General features: G+C 37.1%; 18 protein-coding genes and 1 non-coding gene across 19 annotated transcripts; 9 read left to right on the forward strand and 10 right to left on the reverse strand.

The window, feature by feature from the left end:
* Positions 1-167: 167 nt before the first annotated feature.
* Positions 168-692, forward strand: KQ657_003875 (uncharacterized protein; the record flags this gene model as incomplete). Its single annotated transcript, XM_043194570.1, has 1 exon — positions 168-692. One exon carries the CDS (start codon positions 168-170, stop codon positions 690-692), a length of 525 nt encoding a protein of 174 aa, XP_043050894.1.
* A 151-nt stretch (positions 693-843) lies between these two features.
* ERV1 (flavin-linked sulfhydryl oxidase) lies at positions 844-1,867 on the reverse strand (the record flags this gene model as incomplete). The annotated part of the gene is made up of 3 exons (XM_043194571.1): positions 844-1,315; positions 1,378-1,459; positions 1,864-1,867. The coding sequence occupies 3 exons, from the start codon at positions 1,865-1,867 to the stop codon at positions 844-846; spliced, it is 558 nt and encodes a 185-aa protein (XP_043050895.1).
* Positions 1,868-2,017: 150 nt separating this feature from the next.
* Positions 2,018-2,680, reverse strand: KQ657_003877 (5'-deoxynucleotidase; the record flags this gene model as incomplete). Its single annotated transcript, XM_043194572.1, has 1 exon — positions 2,018-2,680. One exon carries the CDS (start codon positions 2,678-2,680, stop codon positions 2,018-2,020), a length of 663 nt encoding a protein of 220 aa, XP_043050896.1.
* A 282-nt stretch (positions 2,681-2,962) lies between these two features.
* Positions 2,963-3,720, reverse strand: RPL28 (60S ribosomal protein uL15; the record flags this gene model as incomplete). Its single annotated transcript, XM_043194573.1, has 2 exons — positions 2,963-3,363; positions 3,672-3,720. 2 exons carry the CDS (start codon positions 3,718-3,720, stop codon positions 2,963-2,965), a joined length of 450 nt encoding a protein of 149 aa, XP_043050897.1.
* A 601-nt stretch (positions 3,721-4,321) lies between these two features.
* On the reverse strand, positions 4,322-5,806 carry HGT18 (Hgt18p; the record flags this gene model as incomplete). The annotated part of the gene is made up of 1 exon (XM_043194574.1): positions 4,322-5,806. The coding sequence occupies one exon, from the start codon at positions 5,804-5,806 to the stop codon at positions 4,322-4,324; it is 1,485 nt and encodes a 494-aa protein (XP_043050898.1).
* A 360-nt stretch (positions 5,807-6,166) lies between these two features.
* On the reverse strand, positions 6,167-7,894 carry ZCF11 (Zcf11p; the record flags this gene model as incomplete). The annotated part of the gene is made up of 1 exon (XM_043194575.1): positions 6,167-7,894. The coding sequence occupies one exon, from the start codon at positions 7,892-7,894 to the stop codon at positions 6,167-6,169; it is 1,728 nt and encodes a 575-aa protein (XP_043050899.1).
* Positions 7,895-8,728: 834 nt separating this feature from the next.
* KQ657_003881 (NAD-dependent epimerase/dehydratase family protein) lies at positions 8,729-9,778 on the reverse strand (the record flags this gene model as incomplete). The annotated part of the gene is made up of 1 exon (XM_043194576.1): positions 8,729-9,778. One exon carries the CDS (start codon positions 9,776-9,778, stop codon positions 8,729-8,731), a length of 1,050 nt encoding a protein of 349 aa, XP_043050900.1.
* An 876-nt stretch (positions 9,779-10,654) lies between these two features.
* On the forward strand, positions 10,655-11,671 carry KQ657_003882 (uncharacterized protein; the record flags this gene model as incomplete). The annotated part of the gene is made up of 1 exon (XM_043194577.1): positions 10,655-11,671. One exon carries the CDS (start codon positions 10,655-10,657, stop codon positions 11,669-11,671), a length of 1,017 nt encoding a protein of 338 aa, XP_043050901.1.
* A 184-nt stretch (positions 11,672-11,855) lies between these two features.
* FGR16 (U4/U6-U5 snRNP complex subunit) lies at positions 11,856-12,536 on the forward strand (the record flags this gene model as incomplete). The annotated part of the gene is made up of 1 exon (XM_043194578.1): positions 11,856-12,536. One exon carries the CDS (start codon positions 11,856-11,858, stop codon positions 12,534-12,536), a length of 681 nt encoding a protein of 226 aa, XP_043050902.1.
* A 145-nt stretch (positions 12,537-12,681) lies between these two features.
* On the forward strand, positions 12,682-14,055 carry KQ657_003884 (mannosylinositol phosphorylceramide synthase regulatory subunit; the record flags this gene model as incomplete). Its single annotated transcript, XM_043194579.1, has 1 exon — positions 12,682-14,055. One exon carries the CDS (start codon positions 12,682-12,684, stop codon positions 14,053-14,055), a length of 1,374 nt encoding a protein of 457 aa, XP_043050903.1.
* Positions 14,056-14,229: 174 nt separating this feature from the next.
* On the forward strand, positions 14,230-14,958 carry NAS2 (uncharacterized protein; the record flags this gene model as incomplete). The annotated part of the gene is made up of 1 exon (XM_043194580.1): positions 14,230-14,958. One exon carries the CDS (start codon positions 14,230-14,232, stop codon positions 14,956-14,958), a length of 729 nt encoding a protein of 242 aa, XP_043050904.1.
* A 76-nt stretch (positions 14,959-15,034) lies between these two features.
* On the reverse strand, positions 15,035-15,340 carry URM1 (ubiquitin-related modifier; the record flags this gene model as incomplete). The annotated part of the gene is made up of 1 exon (XM_043194581.1): positions 15,035-15,340. The coding sequence occupies one exon, from the start codon at positions 15,338-15,340 to the stop codon at positions 15,035-15,037; it is 306 nt and encodes a 101-aa protein (XP_043050905.1).
* A 297-nt stretch (positions 15,341-15,637) lies between these two features.
* Positions 15,638-16,963, forward strand: WBP1 (dolichyl-diphosphooligosaccharide-protein glycotransferase; the record flags this gene model as incomplete). The annotated part of the gene is made up of 1 exon (XM_043194582.1): positions 15,638-16,963. The coding sequence occupies one exon, from the start codon at positions 15,638-15,640 to the stop codon at positions 16,961-16,963; it is 1,326 nt and encodes a 441-aa protein (XP_043050906.1).
* A 358-nt stretch (positions 16,964-17,321) lies between these two features.
* KQ657_003888 (tubulin-binding prefolding complex subunit) lies at positions 17,322-17,705 on the forward strand (the record flags this gene model as incomplete). The annotated part of the gene is made up of 1 exon (XM_043194583.1): positions 17,322-17,705. One exon carries the CDS (start codon positions 17,322-17,324, stop codon positions 17,703-17,705), a length of 384 nt encoding a protein of 127 aa, XP_043050907.1.
* A 126-nt stretch (positions 17,706-17,831) lies between these two features.
* On the reverse strand, positions 17,832-18,365 carry ADI1 (acireductone dioxygenase (Ni2+-requiring); the record flags this gene model as incomplete). The annotated part of the gene is made up of 1 exon (XM_043194584.1): positions 17,832-18,365. The coding sequence occupies one exon, from the start codon at positions 18,363-18,365 to the stop codon at positions 17,832-17,834; it is 534 nt and encodes a 177-aa protein (XP_043050908.1).
* A 321-nt stretch (positions 18,366-18,686) lies between these two features.
* PFS2 (cleavage polyadenylation factor subunit) lies at positions 18,687-20,159 on the forward strand (the record flags this gene model as incomplete). The annotated part of the gene is made up of 1 exon (XM_043194585.1): positions 18,687-20,159. The coding sequence occupies one exon, from the start codon at positions 18,687-18,689 to the stop codon at positions 20,157-20,159; it is 1,473 nt and encodes a 490-aa protein (XP_043050909.1).
* A 129-nt stretch (positions 20,160-20,288) lies between these two features.
* KQ657_003891 (6-phosphofructo-2-kinase) lies at positions 20,289-21,212 on the reverse strand (the record flags this gene model as incomplete). Its single annotated transcript, XM_043194586.1, has 1 exon — positions 20,289-21,212. One exon carries the CDS (start codon positions 21,210-21,212, stop codon positions 20,289-20,291), a length of 924 nt encoding a protein of 307 aa, XP_043050910.1.
* A 1,383-nt stretch (positions 21,213-22,595) lies between these two features.
* On the reverse strand, positions 22,596-25,076 carry PET127 (Pet127p; the record flags this gene model as incomplete). Its single annotated transcript, XM_043194587.1, has 1 exon — positions 22,596-25,076. One exon carries the CDS (start codon positions 25,074-25,076, stop codon positions 22,596-22,598), a length of 2,481 nt encoding a protein of 826 aa, XP_043050911.1.
* Positions 25,077-25,978: 902 nt separating this feature from the next.
* On the forward strand, positions 25,979-26,052 carry KQ657_003893. Its single transcript has one exon. It is a non-coding gene; the product is annotated as a tRNA-Asn (tRNA).
* The last annotated feature ends 619 nt before the right edge of the window (positions 26,053-26,671 follow it).

A 26,671-nucleotide genomic window follows, 5' to 3' on the forward strand; every position in this document is an offset into this window, starting at 1 on the left:
ACGAACCTTGTGAATAAAAATGGTTACGTCTTTCTCGGAATTCAGATCACGTCTCTTTTTCGCAGCAACTAGTTTCATAAAGGATGTGAACGCCGCCTAAAAATCTACAACTTGACGTTTAGCTTCCTTTGCTATCACATACACCACCAGTGTATTACAGGTTCAATATGTTTGGATTGACATCATTTATATCAAATCGTTCTATAGTCTCAGCAGGTAACAACTATCTTCGGATATCTCTGAGAGCGTCGTACTCCATAGCTTCATATTTGGGTAAATGGTTTCAGCTTCAAAAGGTGGTCTATCCTCCACCCCCAAATCAGATAACTACTCAAAATAGGTTATTTCCCACTTATATTGAAAGAGCTGATGAAATTGATCCTTTGATACTTTTTAAGGATCCTACACTTGTTAACTTCACATATGCAACTCCTCAGTGTAATGAGGTGACTAAAGCATTGTTTGATATCTTGGGGGATAAAAGTAAATATCCTCATAAATTCTCCATTAATTTGATAAATGTATGGGCTGACACAGCTGGTGGGAAACTGTTAATGCATAAATATGTTGTTGGATCTAAGATTCCAGCTATTCTTCTACTTCAAGCTCAATTACCAAGAGATAAGTTTGTACCAACTTTCCCATTTGACCCTGAGGAGTTAGAAGCTTGGATAAGAACCATCAAACAATAAAATCGACTATATTTGCAGATAACAAGCATAAAATCAAATCAAAATGCCAATTTTGTTTTAAGATTTTCTATATATAAATATGTGAATGAGCACATCAGTTAATGCAATTGATGCAGTCGCTTCTTAACTATGTACAAGTTTCTTTACAAAATCATTTCTCCCAACCGTCTTTCCATCTTTGTTTCCATAGGTTACAATCGAATTCGGCCTTGCCTATTTTTTTGTTAACCGCATTGTGAGCAATACAGAGCCATTTTCCAAGGTCATCTTGAGTAGCAGTTTGTACTTCATTGGCTTCAATGTACTCTTGGAAATCTTTCCCACAGAACCAACATGGATAGAAATTTCCAAATAACAGAATGAATTGTTTCATATCTGCTTGCTGTTTTGAAGTAGGTGTTTCAGGATAAGTAGCAGCAACAGAATGGAGTAAAGTCCATGAAGATTTACCTAATTGTTCAACATCCGGAGGTTGATCTTTAGTATACCCACCAGCAACTGTATCAGTACTTGTTGTATCAGGGTGGTTCTTCTTCAATGGCTTCTTCACATTGAATGTAGGTGCCACACTTCCCCCCTGTGTTGCAAATTGAAAGTCTTGAAGTGTATTGCATGTACGACATCTACTAAAGTTAGTATGAAAGTTTTCATGGTGGCACAGAGACTTGATAGTAATACGACATACGGTTTACCATCTTTATCATAGATGATTTTACGCCCGGAAACACCAACAGAAGGACTTTCTTTCTTCTTCTCCACTTCAGTTTCTGATTCCGGCATTAGATATATTGATTTATGAGTGTAGTTATGGATGAGTTGGTAGTAAGTTCTGATTACAAATCTTGATTACATACTTACTATGAATAGTGGTGTGCGCTACCGAGTACACTGTGACATAAAGGAAGTAGTAAATGAAATGGATACACTTAGTGGTGATTCAGATGACAACGATATTAATATACTATGCTTTTATTGTAGAGTGAAACATCTATAAATTGCATTAGTAGTTAGTAAAATATGAAGTCAAGGAGAATAATGCCAATAGGCTTCTGAATAAACTTGTTCAGCTGTCGCATTTATAAAGAAATATGTTACATTCTACTAAAATAAACATACTTGAGCAACTTGGAACTACCATTTTTTTGCTCTTTAAATTGAAAAATTATCTTACTCATAGTATCAGATACAATGCTTTATTAATCGATGGAATAGGCTATTGAGATTTTCTTGAATGAAAGGATCTATGTTAATAGTATAATAGTAATAATTATTGGCTTAATTGTTGGCTAATGAGTCTATTTCTTCAAATGCGAACGCACACTCTATTATTTATGTGCTTCAATAAATGCAGTTCTTTGACGGATGACTTCATCACAAAGCTCTCCAATTTCTGGAGACACAATTCCCAGTCTGCTATTGTAAAACTCCGACAAGTCGTATTTCAAACCATGTGCTTGTTCATATTCCCAGGCTTGTTGAATCATTTCAAATTTATCAATATCTTTAACATAACGTGCCTCCGGAGTGCGAATACTTTCGTAATCCCACCAGAGGTCAGCCATTTCGTTTGCAAACTTAGGGTTATATTCATGAATAAGATCAGCCAAATATTCAATGGTGACTCTTTCTCTTCTATGCTTCTCTTCCTTTGTAACTCCACTATATGGCGGTATATCACCTACAAGTGATTCGGCAATATCATGTACTAAACTAATTTTAACACATCTATCAACATCCACCTTCTCTCGAGGAAGAAGCATCAGGATAACTCCCATACGGTACATATGGTCAGAAATCGACTCAACTTGCGAACTGGGGAGTCCTCTATCAACCCAACCAGTACGTCTTTGACTCTTTAAAAGAGATACAATCTGAATAAATACAAGCGCAGATTGGGGACCAACATTGGACTTAATGTTAGGAAGCAATTTGCGAATGCTTTCAGGAACACTTCCTTCAGGAGACCATTGTGATACAGAAGATGTCATAGTTCGAACAAATGAACGGACCATAAGTTTTGAACAAGAAAGCGTAGTTGGGCCTTGTTTTCAAAGAGGAGTATGTTTGTTTGTTTGTGTTTATGATTACGACAACAAAACCAAGCGAAGATCATCGGACAAAAATACCCCAAAAAGGAAACCGTAGTCGCAAAGTTCATGCTTCGATTTTGCATTTAGTATATTTCACCATTACATTGCATTTCACTAGTACATTAGATTTATTGAACCGTTTATATAAGTTATTATTTTAGTACACGAGATAGGCTAAACTTAAGCAACCAATTCAACGACACCACCAACAGCTCTGATCTTTTCTTCAGCCAACTTGGAAACAAATCTGGCCTTGACAATGACAGGAACTTCAGGCAACTTACCCTTACCCAAGACTTTACCGTAACCGTGAGCCAAGGTGTCAATGACTGGGGCAGCAGAAGCAGAAGCGGACTTCAAGTATTCGTCCTTCTTGTCAGCTTCAACTAAAGTCCACAACTTGTCCAAGTTGATTTCTGGTCTCCAGAAATGGGCTTGTTGCTTGTGGAAGTATCTCATACCAACCTTACCGAAGTAACCTGGATGGTACTTATCCAAGTTGGTTCTGTGGTGGTGTTGACCACCAGCCTTACCACGACCACCGGGATGCTTTCTGTGCTTACCGACTCTACCCTTACCGGCTATAATAAATGTTAGTAATGATCAACAAATTTAGTGGTAATTTCAAACATATAAAGTGAACAACGTTAAAATATCAATAACAAAAGTCAATCTGAAAAACATGATAGGAATACTTAAGGATATCTTCTAATGAATGAAACCATGTTGAATACATTGATTGGGAAATATCAATTACTTTCATTCGGTTCGTGTTTTCATCTTCATCTTCATCTCATCCTTCTTGTCAATTCTTCCCTTTCAGTTTAATCTTTAAATAAATGACAATCGTTTTCATCCACTTTGATGCTGAGGCTGGAACAGTACATACCAGAAACGTTTCCTCTGTGTTTTCTAGTCTTGGTCAATCTAGTAGGCATTTTTGCTGAGAATGGTGATAAACTAGCTTGTAACAAATAAGTAAAAGAGCAGTGAAATACCTTGACACCAAAATTTCCCAATGGTATGAGGTGAAAGTGAAAAGTTTTCTCAAGGAGCACAAAGTCAAAGCATGGCGCTCCCGTTAATCATGATTATTGTATGTAGATGGAAATTATGCGGCGCTTCCATGTTTATATCCCTTCGTGTAGTTGGAAAATAAATATAGTGCTTATATAATCACATCACGTGACTGAATGTTATAGCAAGATCAGATTGTTCATTTGAAAAATGTGACAAGCTATCCCACATACTTGTTACACAAACGTGACATGTAAAAAATATGCACGTGTGTTAGGTACAAACCCTAAACTATACCCATTTAACTCAGTATGTAGTGACAGCACTATCAAGTGCAAGCATTTTACTCTAGCTATTGACTACAAAGATGATAATACAAGATGAATAATTTTGCTTGAATTTTTAAGTTAAAAGCTTATCGTTATAAATTTCTACAATTATTTATTATAATCTGTTTTGCAGAGTAGACTTTTATAAAGACCCGACTGTTAATCATAGAGTTAAAATCAATAATATAAATCCCTATATTGAACCCCAAACTTCTTCATAGCTCTTAGTGTTCTTCGTCTCTGGAATATATTTATCCACAAAAAAGTATGTGAATAAACATACACCAGTGAAGATAAAGTATACCGCACCTCCAAGTGGTGAATTCTTTAATACTGGGAATGAATAACCAACAACAAATGTAGCACACCAATTCATAGCAGTTCCCCAACTTTGGGCAGATGCTTTTGCTCGAGGTTGCGTTACCTCACCAACAATTAGGAAGGGAATTGGACCCAACCCAATAGCAAAGAAAATAATGTAAGTGAATATTCCAACAATAGATAAAAAGGCACTTGTATAGATTATACCTATTCCAATGAACACTGTGGAAATACCCATAATGGATACAGATGCCATAAGTAAAGGTTTTCTTCCCAATTTATCTAATAATGTACCAGATATGAATGTAACCACCACATTAACAATCGAAATCAAAAAATTAATGACAACAGCATAATTAGGGAAGATTGAAACCAATACTGAAACACCATAAAAAATAATAGAATTGATACCACAAAGTTGCTGAAGAATCAAGATCCCGGTTGCAACTATTCTTGAATTCTTGTACTCTGGAGATTTCAAATAAGTACTTAAATCGACAGTGCCTCTATTAATAGATGTCGGAATTGGATCACCATTTTCACCCATTGAATTTAATAACTCATCAGACTCTACTCCATCTGAATATGAAGTTTGCGTACCCAGTGAAGAAGGATGACGAACAACCCATGAATTTATTTCATCTCTGGCATCATTATAATCTCCACCTCTAAGGAAATGCAAGTTCTTAATGGCTTCACCAGTGAAGCCCTTATTCGCCAACCAAACAGGAGACTCTTCCACATAAAATGCAGTGAAAGCCAAATTAATGGCTGCGATCACTGCTGCTGAGCCTAAAAGTAATCTCCAATCGTTATTATTACTCCATTTCAATGCCAACGTTTGAGTGATCAAAATACCAATATTAATTGAAACTTGATTCATGGCTCCAAAGAATCCCTTATAATCATTAGGAGCAATTTCGTTTATGAACATAGGAGTAATAACTAGCGCTCCACCAGCACCGAAACCAACAATGAATCTACCAAGTAATAAAGCCAGATACAGATTTGCAAACGTATTGAATAATCCACCAATTATATAGATTACACTAGCAATGATACTGGTTCTTTTCCTTCCAAAATCATCCGCAAATCTTCCAACATATGTCAGTCCAATTAAACCCCCTACACTGAAAATAGAAGTCACAAGTCCAACTTGATTAGGTTCCATAGGAATACATTCAGCGAATCCTTTACGACCAAACCATGATTCAGAATAAGGAACTCCTAATTTAGGTTTCGATAAGCGACATGATAAAATGGCTTCTGGAGAATTCAATTCAGCCATATGATAGCCAAATTGCAAGGACCCAAGACATATCACCGAGATAGCTATCACTAGTCTTGTAGTAATCATGGTACGGGGCTACTTGTACACTATCAATTCAATTCAATTCAATTGGTCGTCAAGTCGTTTACTATAATGATACGTAGTTATACAAGTAGCTGTAGCATGAATAAAGGGGGTGTTGTGTTGGATTGCATTTGGTTTCGGAAATTAATCTGGGGCTATAGTATGTGCAGGCCTCAGCGCTCGCTTAGCCGTATTTATATGATGCCATGGCCATTCTATGGCCATTGGTAGTCGACTTATCACACTGAATATGCGCATGCTATGGTAGTCTTTGTATTCAAATGCGTGTAAAATTCAGAACAGAATACCCAATTGCGTTCTGTTTAACCCGTTGCTTGGAGTTCAATCACATAAATCGCACTGTTATACAATGGGAAGGAAGTTACCAATTATCATCATTGGAATTCCAAACACATCTCTTTTCAATGTCCACATACAACCTGTTCGTATTTTGATATCTGGATTGGGCGTCAATAAAGTGCATTCAGTCATTGTAGCTCCCAAAAAGTCTCCAAAAGCTATATGAGAAAAGAGTTCAAAATATTCCACCACCGATTTATCATCTAAAAGTTCGACAATAAACTTATTTCGTAGTAAATCATCTGCTTTCCAACCTGTGAGAACGCAAAATTCATTCCCCACATATGCTATTTCCCCGGTTCTTCTCCAAACTATTGTTGGGGTTCCACTAACACGAATAAAGTTGTCATATGTTAAAAGTGTTCGTTGAAAACATTGTTCCATAAATATTAAATCATGTTCTTTTAAGGAATTGGTGCAAGCAATAAATGACGGTCTATAAATTGCCATTGATTCCGCCATTTTAACTAACATTTCTCTAGGAAATCTTTTGCGTAAATATGCAATTAATGAATGATAACCTGGTGTATATGAAAATGGTTTAACCACCCGAGCATAGATTTCTTCAGGTTCCTTGTAGATAGTATTAATTTCTTGGTTTTCATCAGGAGGAACCCCTATCACAAACGAGAGAGCCAGCTTAGAATTCCGTTCCTGGAATACTGCGGCATCCGTTTCCTTTAACTTATCTATTGCAGAAATAGCATCAGGAAAGGTTTGTATTTGGTTTTCAACAGTTGTAGCACCCAAAAAATATTGATTTATATTATCATCACATTTGGGATGATGCTCATTTTCGTACAAACTTTTCCTGAGCATACTTAAATCCGATGGTGAAGCATTACTGGTTGTTGGATAATTATTTAATGATCTTTGGTTGTTTCGACCATCATTGAGATGTGCACCACCTGATAAGCCAGCTTGTGGGTTTAAAGGCGGTAATTTTGTCATGGTTGCAATTGAATGAGAATTATTAACATTAGGTGAAACAACTGGTGAAATGTTGGAGCCTGAATTAGGGGTTCCTTCCGTAGAGGTCGATTGATGATGCATAAAATTATCTTGAAGAATGTTTGATAATGTAGAATATTCTAAATCAGCAGCTGATGATAGAAAGTTTGTCCTTCGATTTCGTGAATAAGTATCTGGTATACCTAAACCATTCACCTTATTATTAGAAGGGATTTCCTTTTGAGACCCAATGCTATTATTGCTTATAGTTGAGTTATCACGAGGTGCAAAGGCCATATTAGTATTTTGCGCTTCGTCAATATTTTGAAAAGGATCCGAATCTTCTTCCATTTTCACCTTGGACATGTTATTGGCAGCATCTCCGTCTACTTCTGGCAAAGTTGATTGAGTATTCGAGTTCGAAACAGACGGCTCTCCAACGGAATAATATTCATTATTCAGGTAATTAACAGGTAACGATGCACTCTGTTGGAATATAGTTGCTTGGAAAGGTATTGATCCTGTATTAATCGTTGATGCTTCTGTCAGTCTTTGATTCATTGGGATAGCAAAGGGCGAAGCATAAGTACTCAGATCTTGTGAATTCATTCCTGTCAAAGACATCATCGAAGATGAACTTTGTATAAGTCTAGGATTATGCAATGCATTATTTGGAACATCGGCCAAATACTTCTTCCGTTTCCTTGGTGCATCTTCACAAGATGTCTGTAGACCTCGTTGTATACATCTTTTGCATGGCCTCGTGGCATCACAAGTCATGTGTGCTTTATGGCAATGGTTACATGCCCTTGCGATCTTCTTTCTTCTCTATGGTAATAGTTAGTATTTATTTTGCTAAACAATAACATCGAGTAAACATGCAAGTCAATACAATTAGAACTGAGCTTGATCACAGAATGTGATCATGTCATAGCTTCAAAATTCGACACCTCATAATACAATCATCACTCTTCAAAATTTATTCTGGAGTTTATTTCAAGGACTTTCATCATAACCACACAATTCATAATAGCAACAAACATCCCCCAAAACATTTTAATCTTCCTTTCACTTAACCAAAAATAGGTTACAATCCATATATTGTATATGCATATGATTGTTTAATCTCCAGAAAGTACACCAAGATGATACGTTACATCGAATAAGAAAGCTCTCCTTGTTGTTGTCCTCGTGTGCTAATATGTACATACCCTTTTACCATCAAGGACGGAATCTTCCATCTTGATTCCCACGGCATCTTCCATCTTGAGTCCCACGGTATCGAGATCATTCATGGCTCATCTGATTATTTGAAGCTCGACACAATATGTAGTTCAATCTTTTGTTGTAATACTTAATTGCTTACGTCCGGGTAGCCATGACATTTAAATTGATCCCGCCTAACACCTACGGACCCTCATCGTTTGGAAGAGGCTGGGCTATATACAGGATTCTGTTTGGCGGTGACCCTAATATTACTATCACCAATTGAGTGAGCATAGTATGTAAGAATCATATGATGACAAATATGGAACATAATATGTATTTTTTACTTTAATACGTAGAATAGTACTGGATAATATCACTATTTATAAAGTAAAGGTGTACTCGTTTTTAATTTATAGAGCAGATAAAATCAATGTCTTCATCAATTGAAGTCCAGAACAGATCATCAGAAACGTGAACTGGCTTCCAACCAATCAAAGCTCCATTGTCACCTCTTGTTCTCGAGTTAGTACCCCATGAAAATGGAATGTACTTCTCATGAAGACGAGCCACATCGTCATCGTTTAACAACCCCAAATCAGTAGTGTCCAATAGGTTCTTTGCTTCTAACAGTCTAGCAATGTATTCCGAAACCTGTCTCCAAGTATGTTCGATTGAAGTGGGTTTATCAGTGGGTTCTGGTTCTTTATCAGAATCGAAAAAATATGACCCAAAATAATACCCATTCTTTCCTTGTGGAATGTCCTTTTTGTTAAGAAGCCCCTTAAGAACCAAATAGTATAACTCAGCCAAATCAGCAATATGGATGTGACTCCAAATGTAGTCTCCGTCATGAACAGTAAACACTTGACGCTCATCTAAAGCCAATCTGATAATTCCCGGAATCTGCTGCGATATAGGGTTACCCAATCCAGAACCTCTACCATAAATGTTTGATGGACAAATAATAGCAGCTTGAACTAAAGGATGCTTCTCAAACGACTCCAAGATTAGTTTGTCTACTGGCCTATGAGGTTGTTCCAAGGGTAACAGATTTATTACGTCAATGTCCTTATTATCAGAGTATACCTTCTTCCTGCTAGGAGAGTCTTGTACTCCAACGACAGAAGTTCCAGAAGTGTGTACAAGGACTGTTGGAGTTTCCTTTGAGAGCAACGCCTTAACCAATGCTTCTGCACTCTCAAGATGGTCAACATCAGCTGTATTGATAACAATATCACTGTTGTGGACATTTGATGTTAATAATTCAACATTACTCAAGTCTCCAATCACATAATGGAAACGAGAATCGGTTTTTGCAGCAATCTGATCACCTTTGGCAGCACTGCGAACTAATGCTGTAATTTCATAGTCATCATCAGAGTGTAACAAACGGCGCAAAACCTCTCCACCGATATAACCAGTAGCTCCTGTAATAAAGACTTTCTTTGGACTCATGGTGTTAAATTGATAATAGAGAATGAGTTTGATGTGATTTGAAGATTCTATTCCTCACCTTATATAGACCTTGACCTAATTACTAAGAATCCGGAGATATCGATTTAGTACTAACCAAAAGTTCTTCAACGTAGCAAACAAGAAAAAACACGATGCCGTACATTACAAATGCATTTATTTTTGCTACTGCAGAGCCCTGCCAGATGATATCACTTTAGACTACTGAACATGGCTGCAGCTTCTAGTCTTATGTATGGGACTGGTAAGCTCACCATGATCTCATGATAGCAATAAGAATTTTAAGTATTGATGGTAAACAAATTGATAAGCAATGATAATATTTAACTTCTACAAAAGAAAACCCTTCCCATTTATAACGATTCTGCCAGCGTTACATGCTTCTGATTAGGTTCGTTCCTTGTGTCAAGTTAGCAGCAGTCGTAGTGTGTACGTTAAAGCCTAATGAATTCCTTTCTTTCGCGACTCCGTTTCCTCAGTTATATCGTTCTGAGTACCATGGGAATACTTATACTTCCATCCATAGAAGGTAGTTGGTATTCATGGCACTTTACTTTATTGTGAGATACTTAGGAGCAATGCAATACGTAAATCTTCTATACGCCCTCTCCCACAGTACCATTTAGTGAACATGCTGAACTATAATCGTTGTAGCTGGATCCATTACCATAAATTCTGTCTAAAACCACTCTTCCTGTACACATAGATTAAAACCGATACTGGCGATTGTGTGACATTGAAAGAACAAGAAGGAGCAACCTATCCATAAAGATCACAAGAAGATTGTATATCTACCTCACGTAGCACCTTGATTATCAATTAAATCTTTTTGATTGATTCAAAAATACAAAACTTAGAATGTCCTTTAAATTCCCTTCATTTAACTTGCAATCGCTTCAAGAGCTGTTGCCCACGGTTGAAGACCTCAAAACTAACGCCGCTAAGACAGCAGGTAACCTACAAAAATCGTTTCAACAAACTGGTGATTTGTTCACACAACAAGTGCATAATTTGGCTCAACAAAATAATGGTTCCCGTGAAGTTGAAGTTAGTGAATTGCCTGAAGAGTACTTGAAATTGGAGAAAAACTGTGATTTGTTGCTTAGGGTTTACACTGATTTCATCAAGTTTAACCATGAGACATTTGATAAGGTCAGTTATGATTATCCACCTGCCAACAATGCTATTTCAAAGTTGAAGAACGCCAATGTATCAGGATTTGTTAACAATAAGTTCTCCCAATTGAAGAACGTTTCCTCGCCTCAAGAATTGGAGAAGATTTTACTTGGGAAGTCAAGTGCAGAAGATGCGGAAGCTGAAGCTGAATCTGGTGAAGAACAAGCTCGGATTAAAACTTTATCAGCTCGATTACCTTCTACATTGTATGGAAATTTGGCTACTTTCACTCAGCATCATAGCGATGAATTAAAGGAATCCAATAGCCCCTTATCGTTTGGACTTTTACAATTCTCCTCTGCTTATTTGGAAATTGCAAGTTCTCGATTGGAAATGGATGATACCATTGTCAACACATTCAGTGCTGAATTGGTACGTATTTTAAACAACCAATTATTTACTGTCAATGAGATGCGTAAGCGTGTTTATGCTGCTAGACTGGAGTTTGATGCCATTAGAGCTCAAATCGGAGACGAAGAAGAAGACGAGAACGAAGAATTGATTGCCAAGGAAGACGAATTGGTCAGTGCTACCGAGGTCGCTGTAGTGGAAATGAAGAAGTTGTTGAAACCTTCTGTTTCACTTGATTTGTTGAAGGTATTTGTCACTGCTCAGAAGGAATGGTTTGAGTTATCAGCTAAGAAGTTGAAGGAGTTGTTAGCTTCTTTGGAGAGAATTGAGGACGAAGACCATGAGTAGTTCAACCATTTTTTAAATATTTTTATTATTATTGCTACTATTATTATTAAGGTGTATAATTTCAATTAACTTAATTGTCTCAGTACTTTAATACTGTAAATCGAGCCACACCTCAATTGCTGTCGCACTAAATTTCCAACTCATCACCAACTCAGTATCATTCCCAATTCCATATATCATTAACATGTCACGTCAGGCTTCTTATCAAGATAGAAGAACGGTATTGGGGAAAGCTCATTTGATAGAGCCAATTGTCCGTCATAGAATTCATGAATCGCTTTTTTATAAACAGTATCTCCATCTTACCAATGAAGCAACGTTAATGACAGTTGTAGATCAACAAGTCCAATATGTGGGGGGGGCAGATGGAATAGGGAAACCTTGTCCATTCCTTTGTTGTTTATTACGTATGTTAGAATTGGAACCTCTGTCTGAAATGATAGACGTGTATTTGAATCAGTTGGGTTATAACCTGTTCAAATATCTAACAGCAATGGCTCTTCTTTATGTAAGATTGACTTATTCTTCAGACAAAGTGTATACCATTTTGGATACGTTCTACACTGATTTCCGGAAATTGAGATTCCTTCTAAAGATTCCTGTTTACACTGCTACAGGTTCAGCTTGTCATTATAAACTCAGTTATATCGATGAACTTGTTGATGAATTGATTTGTAGGGAAAGAGTTTGTGATATCATTCTTCCTCGTATCACACCACGCCAACGTTTGGTGGAACAAGATCAAGTTGCACCCCGAATATACAACATCATTACTAAGGGTGAAAATCGTTATTCCAAGAGTGAAGAATATGATAATGCTAATGATAGTGATGATAAATCTGACTTTATGTCAGACTCTGATTAAGTACCTCGGTTATGCCCTCGGAATAACTTTTACTATGTTTGTGCTATTCGCTGACGAGATTCGGTCATACGAAAAGAAATAATCAACAATACTCGAACCAAATATTCTAATTCACTTCCTATTATGATAGAACGCTAAATTAACCATGGCTATAACGACGCTTGATCCGAGCGCTAGAAATGATGAGGGACACTTGTCCACCGTTAAAATCGGATTTATAATAGTAATGTTTGTGGTTTCACTTGCTGCCTTTGTTTCTCAAACTGAGTTCACAGCAGAAGCCTACGACAAAGGATGGAAGGAACCAATTGTGCTTTTGTTTGTAACACATGGTTCATGGTGGGTATTCTGGCCAGTTCAGGCAATTGGCACGGCTATAATTAGAACAGGAGCTAGAACTTGGAAAAAACGGAATCATTATCAACCAGTTGACCAACGAAATAATGGACTTATCGATGAAGGGGTAATAATTACTCCCAAGGTAGGTACTTGGGAATATTTCCAAAGAAATTTGATCAAGCAAATCCATAATGTGTATCATACAGCCATTTTAATCTATGAGTCTGAAGTTAATGACAACAAGCAAACAAACAATTTACAAGTTTTGATTGACCAGAATGTTCATTTACCTAATTCTGGATCTGTTATAGCATGTTTCAAAGCACTTTTAGGAACTCCGGTGTTCAAGTATATTTATATCAAGGCAGTTATAGTCACTGTGGTGTTAACAGTAGCTGGTTTGACATGGTACGCAGCAATAGGTTTGACGTATGCTTCGAACGTTACTGCCATCTATAATTGCTCTGCATTTACTGCATACATTTTCGCTATTCCTATTCTCCGGGAGAAGTTTTCATGGTTAAAGATGTTGTCAGTGGTAGTTGCTATTGCTGGAGTCTTTGTGGTTGCTTATTCTGGAGAAAATAATGGTAATGATGAAAGTCATCCTTATAAATTGATTGGTAATTTACTCATATCTGGAGGAGCTATATTGTATGGTTATTATGAAGTTCTCTACAAGAAATGGCTCTGTGTTCCACCTCATTTGGCTCCATTAATCACTCCAAGAAGACAAATGACATTTGCAAATTTTGTTATGGGACTTTTGGGCATAACAACATCAGTCATCTTGATATCAGTATTCATAATTGGTGAAATCACGGGTATTCATCATTTCAATTGGTCCCATTATGGTAAGGAAACTGGAACCATATGGGCATACATTAGTGGGTCCATTGTATCTAATATGTTATTCAGTGCTTCTTTTCTCACTCTTATGGCCTTGACGAGTCCTGTTCTTTCATCTGTCAGTTCCCTTCTTACCATATTCTTAGTTGGTGTTGTAGAGTGGGTGGTATTTGGTATACTGTTAACTCCCGCTCAACTTCTGGGTGACATGTTGGTGGTTGTTGGGTTTGTTATCTTAACAGTTGCTAGTTGGAAAGAGATTAGTGAAGGTGCTGATGATGATGAAGTAGAAGCTGTTAGTACATATTCCTTTGCTGTAAGTCAGAATTAGCTTATATATAAACAGATCAATATTTGGACATAGTATAGTGTAAGAGGATCTTTAAATCATTCCTTTTATAGAAAGTCATATCTTTGATGCGTATACCCCGGATTTGAAAATTGCTATCTCAACCACTACAGTTTTTCTTTCCCTTTCTTTTCTTTGCCACTAATCGAAGACAGCATGACTCGTGAACAATATGAAATCAATGGGGGTGGTTTCTATGGACTCATGAAGAGTTTGAATCTCGATCCTCAACAGTTTGGGGATATCAATACTGACTGGGATCAGCATGATCTTCAAAGACTTCAGATGATTAAGGAAGATATAGAGACTCAACTTTTGTTGTTGTTTGATATTCTTAGAACTCGTTTGAGAGCTGATATGGATACACAACTTGTAAGTCATGATGGATTCCCTAGAAGTGACATTGATGTCGTAAGCATACGGTTAGTCAGGATCCGTATTATCAGATTACGCAACGATCATCGTCAAGTGTTGCGCCACTTGGAACAAAGAATGATCCAACATTTCCAAAGAGCAGCAGCGCAAGACAATAATGTCATGATAGAAGAACCATATTCTGGTATGGAAATAGATGATGTTCTGGCAGCAGAAAGTTCAACTCAAACACACCGTATACCGTTTGCTAATGTACTGGAAGTTGCGGAGAATGGACCTGCTTATTGTGCTGGGTTGAAAGAAGGAGATATGTTGGTACTTTTTGATACTATACATTCTGGTAACTTTAATAATTTACAAGAGTTAGCAGCAGTGGTTCAAAGACTGCTTGAAAAAGCTATTCCGGTCCAAGTAATAGGAGCTGATTCTTCGAGAAGATCATTAACCTTATGTCCTTGCATTAATTGGGGTGGTCGTGGAGCTTTGGGATGTAAAATTGTCCCGATATAGGCGTACAATAGTTATGCTTTTGTTACTAAATGCTATGATATGACATGAAATGATAAGATATTAAGTTATAAATATTCTAACCTCCGTGTAATGTACTGGTGAAAGTCAATACATCTCCATTCTGTAAGACATAGTCTTCTTTATCTTCCAACTCCCAATCAGTATCATTAATCAATACTAAGATACCTGGACGAACAGTTTCGTCTTCAATGAAAACTTCAATATCCTTTTCTTCTGCTATGATATTCTGGCAGATCCATTCGATTGCCTCCTTCATCGTAGCCTCACCTTCTTCAAACGGTATCTTGACTTTATGTTCTCTTACCTTTTTAGATATGACATCCAAGCCTCCAAGGAACTCTACTTTTAAAGAAATGGTCATAGTGCAACAATTATGATATATATAACTCTAATAATATTAGCAACACTATAGAAACGAATTAAAATCGTACTCTCTAGAACATACTTGGATATAAGACGATGATGTATACCGTCTTCAAACTATTTTAGTCAATATATGAATCGCGCACGACTATCAAAAAAAAAAAGCCAGCGATTCAAACAGATGTTTAATTGAAGGTGTCAAAGTTATATGTTCAGGACTAAACAGCAGACTGAGGCCTATTGCGTGTAAACATCGGTTTAATACGCGTCCGTGAGTTAATTGAGGAGTTTCGCCATGTTGAAAGGTATTTGGAACGCGTTTATTGCGTTGTTCATGATAGTGACTATCGCTGCTGCTAACATCATTCCGGAGTCGATATTAGTGCTTTCTGATGAAAAGTTGAATAATCTTGTCAATGGAACTGATCCTACTAACAATGTGGGTCGTTTGATAAGTCAATTAACCTCTAAGGGAGAAGTTACTTTTAAACAATACAGTGATGATAATTTAGAGGTTTTTTTTGGGGGAGACATCAAATATGATCATTTGGTACTTTTACCATCAAGTAAAAAGACTGTAGGTGACAAAGCTCATTTTACCGCACAATCATTAAAGGACTTTATTAATGGAGGGGGTAATGTTTTAATTGTCGGAGACTGTGATGCACAACAGCCAGAACCAATTAAAGCCTTATTGAATGATATTGGTATATATCCATCTCCAAAGGGTTACCAACTACTTGACCATTTCAATGTTGGTTCTGAAGGTTCTGGTATCAAATTGGATAATTCCAATCTTATTTCAAACCGTATTGTGGACTCCTTACTGATTGATTCTTACAAAGGAGGTGCAGCCTTAATTTCTGGTAACGAATTGTTATTCCCACTTGTTAAAGGTTCCAAGACTAGTTTTACTGCTGACTCCAAAAAAGCTGATGTTCCATTAACTCAAGAATCTGCTTGGACTTTTGGTAACCAAGGTTTCGCAGCAGTTGCCTTCCAAGCTTTAAACAATGCTCGTATCTCTTGGGTTGGATCTTCTCAACTTTTAAGTCCTCAATTAGTACTGTGGACTTTGAAAGATCGTGATGTTCTCAAGTTACAATTTGTTACCCACTCCAAGGAATCTGCTCCAGAAAAAGTGGATCCCAAAATATACCGTGTCACTGAACAAGTCTTGTACACTATTGGTGTTTCGGAATTGGTTGATGGCAAATGGGTTCCTTTTGAAGTAAAGAATGAAGAAGACAAATTACAGTTAAGTTTCAAGATGTTAGATCCTTATCAAAGAATCAATATGCAACCATTGGGTCCAGTCAGCTCCAATGAGAACGACTCAAGATTGGATACATATGCTTATTTGGCCAATTTTACTGTCCCTGATCATCATGGTGTTTTCACTTTTGAATTGGATTACAAAAGACCAGGCTTGAGTTATCTTATGGACAACAGATTAGTTACTGTTAGACATTTGGCCAATGATGAATTCAAACGTTCATGGGAAATCACCAATGCTTGGTTGTATGTTGCTTGTGCAGGTATTGTTGTTGTAGCATGGTGCCTTTTTGTTATCAACTTCATTTACATTGGGAAGCCCAACACCTCTAAGAAACATCAATAAGCTATATATTTTATAAGGTTAAGTAGATAAAATAAGATAAAGTAAAATAAAATCTAGTATATGTTGGCGTCACGTGACTGTTTTGGGAGAGTCTGGTTCCTCTGCCTGACACAGTATATTTCAATGGATTCAATTGAATGTACGTATTTAGCTCTTTTTTGCCTCGTGAGAATGTTACTTAACGGGTCGTAAGTATATTTTTGTTGAATTAAACAGTTCCATGTTGTCAGTATGTATATGGAGAAATCATTCAGTGAAAAATTTCGACCCGCATTAACAAAATCAAGTGATCTTAAGACAAGCGTTCTATAACTGAATTAATTTGATATTAACGTCATATCATATCATATAATAAATTATGGTGACTAAAGAAGAAGCATTGCAACAGCATGAGAAGCTGAAGAAGGTCCAAGGATTGCAAGTGACATATAACCGATACCAAGAAACAGCTACTGAGTTACAGAATCAATTGAATACAATTGCTTCTCAGATTCTGGAACATGAAATCGTACAAACTACATTGGGAGAGCTACCCGAATCCTCTCGTGAAGGTCGCAAGTGCTTCAAGATGATCGGCGGGGTACTTGTGGATAAGACTGTGGATGAAGTGTTGAAGATGTTGAAGGAGGAATTGGGCGACTTACGCAAAGAGCGGGCCAAGTTAGATACCAACATAAAAGAGCTCAAGAAGGAAATGGATGCATGGATCAAGAAGAATCATATTCAAGTAGTTAGGCAATGAAGAAAGGTTATTTTAAATATACATTATAGTTTGTATGTGTAATAATAATAGAATATTAAACAAATAAACAGCATTAATCATTATATTGGACCATATATATATATATATAATTAGTATATAAATGTTTCAAGATGATACAGATTGAGCATATGATGTTCGAATATCACTTTCATACCCACTGGATCTGTTAATAGCTTCCCATTTAGGTTCATCCTTGAATAGACGCATGGCATGGACATATTTGGCCCCTTCTGTCAACGTAAACCGATGATAAATACCTGCTGGTAAAATCAACAAGTCCTTGGGAAAAAGTTTGGCTCTAACCCATTTCTCATTTTGGTCTCTTACATCAAAGTAGCCTTCTCCTTCAACAATGTAACGGATTTCTTCATCCTCGTGGTAATGTTCTTCATAAAACTGTTCCATTTTTGCGTTGTAAGCAGTCTTATCACCGCCAAAGGTATCTAAACTCAATTTGACTTCATCTCGATTACGATAGTTTCTTTCCTCAGCAATCGCATTCAATTCATCTAAAGTGTCAACCTTACGGTAAATCACACCAATCGATGTAAGATTCTTGATATCAAAGGGTTCACCACGGTGATCTTGTGTGAAGTTCTCTTTGGTATCTTGGTTGTCGTGATAATAGAATTCAACCATTGTAGGGGAGCGGGGTTATGGTGCTATGAAATTTGATCACTGTTGAAAATAAGCGTGATTTTAACTGAGCAGAATATAACTGGCTCCTTTGTCTACTAAATGTGAATATTAATCCCCTGGAACTATATCATAAACTACTATTAGTACTACTCATTAATTAAATGACGATATGCGAAGTGCACGACAGAGTGTGGCGATACTTTTGAATATTGATTACATAAGCATTTGTACTTATTCTGAATGATTAGTGTCTATTAAGAAAAGATCTCCATTATTATGGCATAGTTTTCACCTTCAAACTTAACATTATCAATACCTAAAATGTATGGTAACCGACCGGGGCACGATAACCCACAAAACTCTAATGAGCCTCCCAATAGTAATGGATCACGTTTGGTCCTTAACAGAAGAACTGTTGATCATGGTAATAGTATGGGTCGTTGGCATTTATATCGACTGATGGGATTGTATGATCAATCTGCTCCTACTATGGGAGTTATACGACCGGAATCGTCATATCTTATGGACTTATTGCCATCAGCTGCATATGCAGCCGATGGAAAGAGTACAATGGCTGCTATGGATTTACAAACCAAATTTGTTCATTTATCAAGTAATAAGGCCAAACATTCCATAAATACTGTTAAATGGACACCAGAGGGAAGAAGATTACTTGTTGCGAGTCATAGTGGTGAGTTTACTTTATGGAATGGGATGACATTCAATTTCGAAACAATCATGCAAGCCCATGATACAGCAGTTTTATCACTAAAATATAGTCATAGCGATGAGTGGCTTTTAAGTGGAGATCAAAATGGATGTTTAAAGTATTGGCAACCCAATTTTAATAACGTTAATATATTAAATAAAGCTCATGCTGATGCTATTCGTGATATTGCCTTTAGTCCCAATGATTCCAAGTTTTTAACATGTAGCGATGATTCTACGGTTAAGATTTGGAATTTCAATAATGGACAAGAAGAGCGAACACTTGTGGGGCATCATTGGGATGTAAAGCTGGCAGATTGGCATCCAACACTTGGATTAATTGTTACTGGATCTAAAGATAATTTGATTAAATTATGGGATCCAAGATCCTCAAACTGTATATCAACTTTACATGGATTCAAGCATACGGTATCGAAAACTAGATTTCAAACCAGTGGTAATCAAAGATTACTTGCAGGTACCAGTCGAGATAAATCATGTCGAGTTTTTGATTTACGTACCATGAGAGATTTAGTAGTAATTCGAGATCATGATGCTGATGTTTCTGGAGTTTCATGGCATCCTATACATGGTTCGATATTAACTACTGGTGCATACAATGGATCCTTGCATCATTATGTGTTAGATACATTTATCCCCGATGGGGGGTCACTGGGATCTAAAACGGGTGGTGGCGTCGGGGTTACAAATGCCTCATCGGCATCTGCACATCAAGCTGCCGCATCTCTGAGTCTGGTGGGAACAATTGAAGCAGTGCACAAGATCCCCTATGCGCATGAGAAGGCAATTCATGCAGTGGAATATCATCCTTTAGGTCATTTGCTTTGCACTGCCGGTGTTGATAGAACTGCTCGGTTTTGGTCTAGGGCTCGACCAAATGACCCTGGAGCTTTGAATGATGCATTATACACTGATCAGAAGTCTGGAGCGTGGTATTACGCGGTGAACAATAATGTTAACGCAGTTATTGATTCGCTGAAATTACCAGGATCTAATGGAGTTGGTGAAGGTGGAGACAACCTTCGAGAAGATGGGCTTCCTGGGCTTCCTGGTTTACGGATGTAGATAAAACAAAATCATATAGAACATTTGATTTAACAGTAATAACTTTGTATCTTTCTTCTATAACCTCTCTAATAAAACAATATAATAAAACAATATAATAAAAAAAAAAATATAATTACCAAAATTCCCTTAAACCTTGTAGAACGCAGAAGCAGCTTCTAAATACCGTTGCCCTTCCTTTTCAAAGTAACCATCAACAAATTGTTTGATCAACTTGTAAACCTCTTGTAACCCAAACTTTGGTGATAATAATTGCAAATCCCATTCAGCACCCGCATTCACACATTTGACGTAAGCTCTAACCTCTGGAGCTAACGATAATAATTCATCTTTTGTGACAGGATCATACACCTTGAAATAATGGCTAGTTCTCCGCTTAAAATCAGCAATAGCCGTAGTATAATCCTTATCATGATAGTCATTATTATGGGCCTTACCCAGAATATTAAACATGTGTAATGCTTGCAGTTGACATTGAACATCAAGTATTAAAATATTATTAATCCCTTCATTTTTGAGAAGATTATACATTCGTTCACGACGATCACGAGTAGTATTGGTAGCATCGAGAAATCCCACATTAACTTTAGTTGATTTTAAGTCTTCAATTAATCTTGTGGCAGCAATCGTTGCGAATCTTTCTCTTTCAAGTTTAGCTGTAGTGTTGCTTGGATCAAAAAAGTTGGCATTATTAAACTCTTGTTTGATTTCACGACGTATATCTCCGGCATTATAAATGTTGGACGTAACTTGATTATCATTCAAATACAGACATAATTGACGGGCTATAGTGGATTTACCAGATGCGGGTAACCCAACGAGGATGACTGCTAATTGAGTTAACCGTTTAGAAAGTAATTCCAAATCAAGAGAACGTTCTATTGGACTGGTAGAAAATGAAGCTCGTGAAAGAATAGGTGTTATGGTTGTGGTGGTGACTGTGGCAGCCAGATTTCTGGCGCCAGAATCAAAAAGTGAATCCAAGGACTGATTGGAATCTTGTCTTGTCATATTGCGATTATTGTAATCAAAGGTTTCAAAAATTCTATCCATATCGAGAGCACTAATGGCACATTTTAATTCAGTATTTAAAAAGTAAGGAATGTGGTAATAATAATAATAACTGTAAAAACTAAGAGAAAAAAACGTTATGACAAATTCGACATTCCGTCATTCTTTATAAATATATAATAATATGTACAATCTTGGTCTGCCATAGAATCACTCTTCGCCAGGTAAACGAATCCTCATCGGCACACAAAAACTCCGTTCATCCTAGCACCTGCTGACTCGACAAAAATTTTCGCATTATTGCACCCAAATTTTTATTGACCGATACCAAGTGGCTATAGCCGGCAGGAATTATCCAGGGTTATGAAATTGCACATTACAAATTAATCCGAAAACAGTTGTTGTTATGATTGCTTTGAGGGACCAGAGCTCATGAACTTCAACAACAGCCTTTGTCGTAATCATTTAAGCATCTTCATAATCATCAGCTACAGCAACACCATATAATGATCATTATTATTAATAATCATAATTACGCTTATGTTAGAGCATATCCATATGTTTACACCGGTAGTTATTCTGTTATGATGTCTGATGTCGTCATAGTCCTGTAGTCCGAGATTTTCAAAAGTGGTTCCGTCCGATGCGTATGGGCGCATTTCAAGTGGATGTCTTACCTAATTAGGCTAATCACCCCTTTTTAGGTTGTTTTTCCCAAGAACCCCTCATTGCCCCTCCCTCAGCTCCGACTCAACATTCGGTCGGTAGCCAGATCTCCTTTAGGTACTGACACGTTTCCAGGTTTAATTTATGAGTAACTGTCCTTTTGCAAAGTGTACTATCTTTAGCAGATTGATCAAGGTGTGTTTCACATTAGTATCCCTGGCCCCTAGAGAACGTGGGCTACTAAATTGGAACATCCCGATGTGTTGGAGTATCCTCAATATTCTTGCTTTGGTATTACTTGATTACTGAATGTCTGCAAACTTTCCAAAAAACTTCCGTTGTTCCGCATGACTCACTTATGGTTTGGTGTCTCCTCAGTGACTTACCTCGGTGCTACTTCCGTTCTTCCGCACCCACATCATCAGACCCTTGTTGTCCAATCTAGTAATTCCAAATATAATTTTCTTACGTAAGTAAGTGACTCTAACCTTATCAACCCGTTTCTATCAGTAGGCTATAACTACTCAATATGGAAATGGGTGCAAAGTTACTTTCAGTGCGTAACACTACCTACTCCTCTATCTACTTAGACCTGTTGCCAACTTCGGGAATTCTTATTTCATAATGTTACAATAACATCTATAATCATCTATGTACAAATCAAATTTTGGTCAAGGTGTGATAGGACATCCTTTTCCAGAATAAGAAATCGTCATTGCAATCTATGTATGTTTAATGGTCACCTTTTGCAAAAATTATCTAACTCTGTTTGTATATTTTGGGATCAACAAAATCCCGATGGCGCCATTCCTTCTTACGCTTCTCTCCAATATCAGAATACTTACGGTATCCTGTAGAGATGCTACCAGATCCATTGATATCAGCTTCAAAATCAATAGCATTTAGATCACCAACTTCTCCCTTCTGTAACATTTCGTTAAGTGTAGTCTTTAAGTTAGCAGGTACGGCCATTGATAGAATAAATCCTTCAACCAAAAACTTACTTTCATTGGCCATAATCTTACAATATTCATCAGTATTTGCATCTTTGTCATGAAGTTGCGTAATCCGATACTTTGTTTTCCAAGAGTCTTTAATATGTTTAGGGTATAGCTTGAATTCTTCATTAACATCATATTCTGAGTTCTGAGGATGGAACAAATCCAAATCAAATACTGCAATTTCCTTTTCGGAAATCAATTTCTTATTAAATGCATCCAATTCATTTCGATGCTTCATTAATTCTTTAAATATGACATCAGGCGTATGTTTGAAGCGAAAACTAGTTTCGAATAATTCAGAAAACAGATCTAGTTGGGTAATGTCGTCCTTCAGAACTGGTACGGCAAAGATGCGTAGTTTATTGGGTCCACTCCTGCTTGATTTTTTCAACTTGAATGTCATCCGGAAGGCACAACCTTCGGGTAACTTTTGAATAGTTTGGTTTAAAAGATCCGTCCACATATCAATAGACCTCTCAAACTGCTCTTTGGCGACATATGGAGCTAAATTCTCCAGTAAATTTTCTAATGAATATAAAGAACTGGTTTTCAACTTTTTCACGTCGTAGTTCATCTGTCTGTCATAAAAAACACGATCTATTTCAGTTAATGGGATATATTGAAACCCAAAAAACTCATGAGTATTATGGTATGCAACATAAATTCCATCCATACCTCCAATTCTGGCTTGGAAACCATATTTTAATAATGCCCCAGTTCTTATCAAATCTTTCTTTTCTCTTTCAAAAGATTCAAACTCACCTGTTTCACGCCAAATTTGATAGTGTCTGCCAAAACTAGTATGAGAGTAGGATTTGGAATCATGTCTAATGGCACCAACCGCTCTGGTTTTCAAGTCAAATGTTCCATTACCGGGTAACCGATCGTCATAACAATCGATTTGAGATCTTAATAAAAACTCTCCACAGGTACTATATGAGTAAACATTCTCAGCAGGTAAAGGAGAAGTAGAACTCTCCTTAGTAGATTGAGAATTCTTAACAAGAACATTAACTTTCCCATATTCAGTAGTTAACATGAGTTCAAGGCAATGACCCAATGCAGATAAATAAAGTTCAGTATCCATCGATTTATCAGACGACACAGAGTATGTTGGTTTCCCATCATTGTCACCGTTAATATTTCCTTTTGGTTCCACTAAAACAGTTGCACTCAGATTGTAAACCAACTTGGACATTTCTGGAGGTTCCAAACCAAATTTCTTTGGTATAGCTTTCCGCAGTATATCGTTCAAGAATAAATAAAACAATGTTAATACTTTAGTCATTGAAGATGTACTGGAAATAAAGCTTTTCTTATTCTTTTGAGCTATCTCAAATAGATGAGTGTCCTTTGAAGCAGAGATAAACGATGGAATTAGACTTTTATCATACTCGGAAACATCATGGATTTGTTTTAAATTGGGTGAAAAATTGTATATTCGAGTTCTTGGATCTTGAAGAAAGTGAACTCCAGGGGAGAACAATGCTCTATCCAACCCATGCGCTAATCTAGGGACTTCTACTCCCTTGGGACTATGCAAAAGTTCAAGCTTAGATCCAGAAACAGTATTTGAGAGAACTCGAGTAAGAATATGAGTTGAGTTGGGGTTATTCAACGGTGGTAAATGTTGTCTGTGGCGTCTTGTTTTCGGGGTATCGGATGCAGCACCATCTTCAAGATACTCTGTTGAATATTTCAGTCTTCTGGGAAATTTAGGTAATCGCTTTGGTGGTCTACTCTTATTCTGTGTAGTTGATTGACTGTTATTAGAATCATTGTTATCACTAGGGGTGGTACTCAGCTGACTAGCAGTAGTTGAAACCCCCCAAGATAAAAGCTTCTCATTATCCTGAGATCTGGGCTTCGAAAGCAAGTTCACCGGTTTGGTCTTGGTTTTTCTTTTAGGGCGTTCTAGCTTTTTAGATCTGGAATCTAGTGACTTTATGGCTTGTTGCACATCGGTAGATAAAGTCTTTTGGATTTCGGAATGATATTCCTTCTTTACAGTCGTAATGGTATCATCAACAAGTTCACGAGATATATTCTTTATGTTTGATGTGAGTCTTCTACCAGATCTTAAAGCAGCTGTTAGATCAACTTTAGAATCATTCTGGTCATCCTGCTGCAAAGTTGATGAATCCTTTCTGATCCGTTGGACTTCACTATATGAAAAACATCGTCTGGTAAAGAGACTAATACTTTTATTGGTTTGGGCTTTTATAGAGTTGATTCTCATATTCCAATAACCTCATAAACCAAAGTTAAGCTACTAACATAACATTGGGGCATCTCTTCAACTTCAGTCCCCGCCTAATTGAAACCGAAAAAATCCTACGCTTGTTGGTAGCGCGTACTTAGAGATAAAAGGTGATCGTGAGCGTAGTAGAGCTTTATGCCAGAATGTTCTTCTTGAAGAGAATACTGTGGAAGTTGAAAAGGCAAGACAATTGAGTGTCATTAAAGAGCTTGGTATGGTTGGAAGATGTACCGTTTCTTTACGTCCAAGGTTCTTTTGGCAAGGTATTGTTCGCTCTAACCCACTCCAGGAATATCGTAAGGTTCACGGATGCTTGTTGTTAGTGGCATTATGATAAATTATGGGCTTTAATTGGTAAGGTATAATTGTTCTACACTGTAGAATGTTTGAAGAAGAATGAACCACATGGAAGTGGAGTTTTTAATCTCGGTAATTCGGTGTTCGAAATTTGCACCCATATCATTAACACTTTACCTTTTTACTGACTAAAATAAAGCAAGATTTAAGATTTTCTGTTGAAAAGATGAAAGAAGTCATAGTTATAAATATTGTATTCTTTTATGAGTAGGAACAAAATTTATAATGGTTTAGCGTTCTTAATCATTAACCTTTTTTCTAAAGATGTACAACATATTTATGGAAACTACGTGCAACTTTACTTCGTTATAAACAAAACCAAGAAAATAATACTTGGAAGAGATACAACCCTCGAGCTGTGCATGGCAAACCAGATACCATGGTCTTTCACCAGGTGTTAAGCATACAGCCATATCCCGAATTATGGACGCAAACGTTAATACATCTAGAGATATAAATCACGTGACAGGAGTAATTTTATGTGACAGTCTTGAAATGCTCGTTGGACCTGGGTAACAAGCAAGGACTTCGTGGCCAAGCTGGCTAAGGCGTAAGACTGTTAATCTTAAGATCGTGAGTTCGATCCTCACCGAGGTCGCTGTTTTTTTTGCTTTTTTATGTTTTTCCGTCAGAATAGGAAACCAATGTAATGGCGGATTTAAGAGTTACTCGTCTTGTCAGTACGGGGCAAGGGAACTTTAGCGTTGAATACTACTGTAGCAACAAGCGGCTTAAACGGGACCCACTGGCACCAATCATTATGCTGGACACCAAAGGTCGCGAAACTCTGTTACAAATCAGGCATCTATGCGCCGTTTAAGGTAATTGTGCTTTGCTAATGCGGACAAAGAAATTTCGATCTCCGCAGTTGACCAATAACCTGAGTCATAAAGAGACCATGATACACAATATACTTTTTTGCATATGCCTACTTTATTTGCACTCTGAATGTGAAGAATAAAAACGTATGACTCGCAGCCAATAGCTTTGTAATGTAAAAATGTATTGGTTTTCCTGTCCAATCTTACTGCATTCAAGGTAGCCTTAAAATGCACCACAATACGGTACTCTTACTTAAAAAAATAGCCATTACTATTAGCCAAATGAAAGTTAGTGGGAAGAACTTTCTCAAGCCTCCACTAACCAACTTTCATTACCCTCGTAGAGATTTGTACCAGTACAAAAATACATTTCAACAAACTTTAACTACCGTCTTC

Source organism: Scheffersomyces spartinae, assembly GCF_019049425.1.
Source record: "Scheffersomyces spartinae strain ARV_011 chromosome Unknown scaffold_4, whole genome shotgun sequence".
Taxonomy (NCBI): Eukaryota; Fungi; Ascomycota; class Pichiomycetes; order Serinales; family Debaryomycetaceae; genus Lizanozyma; species Lizanozyma spartinae.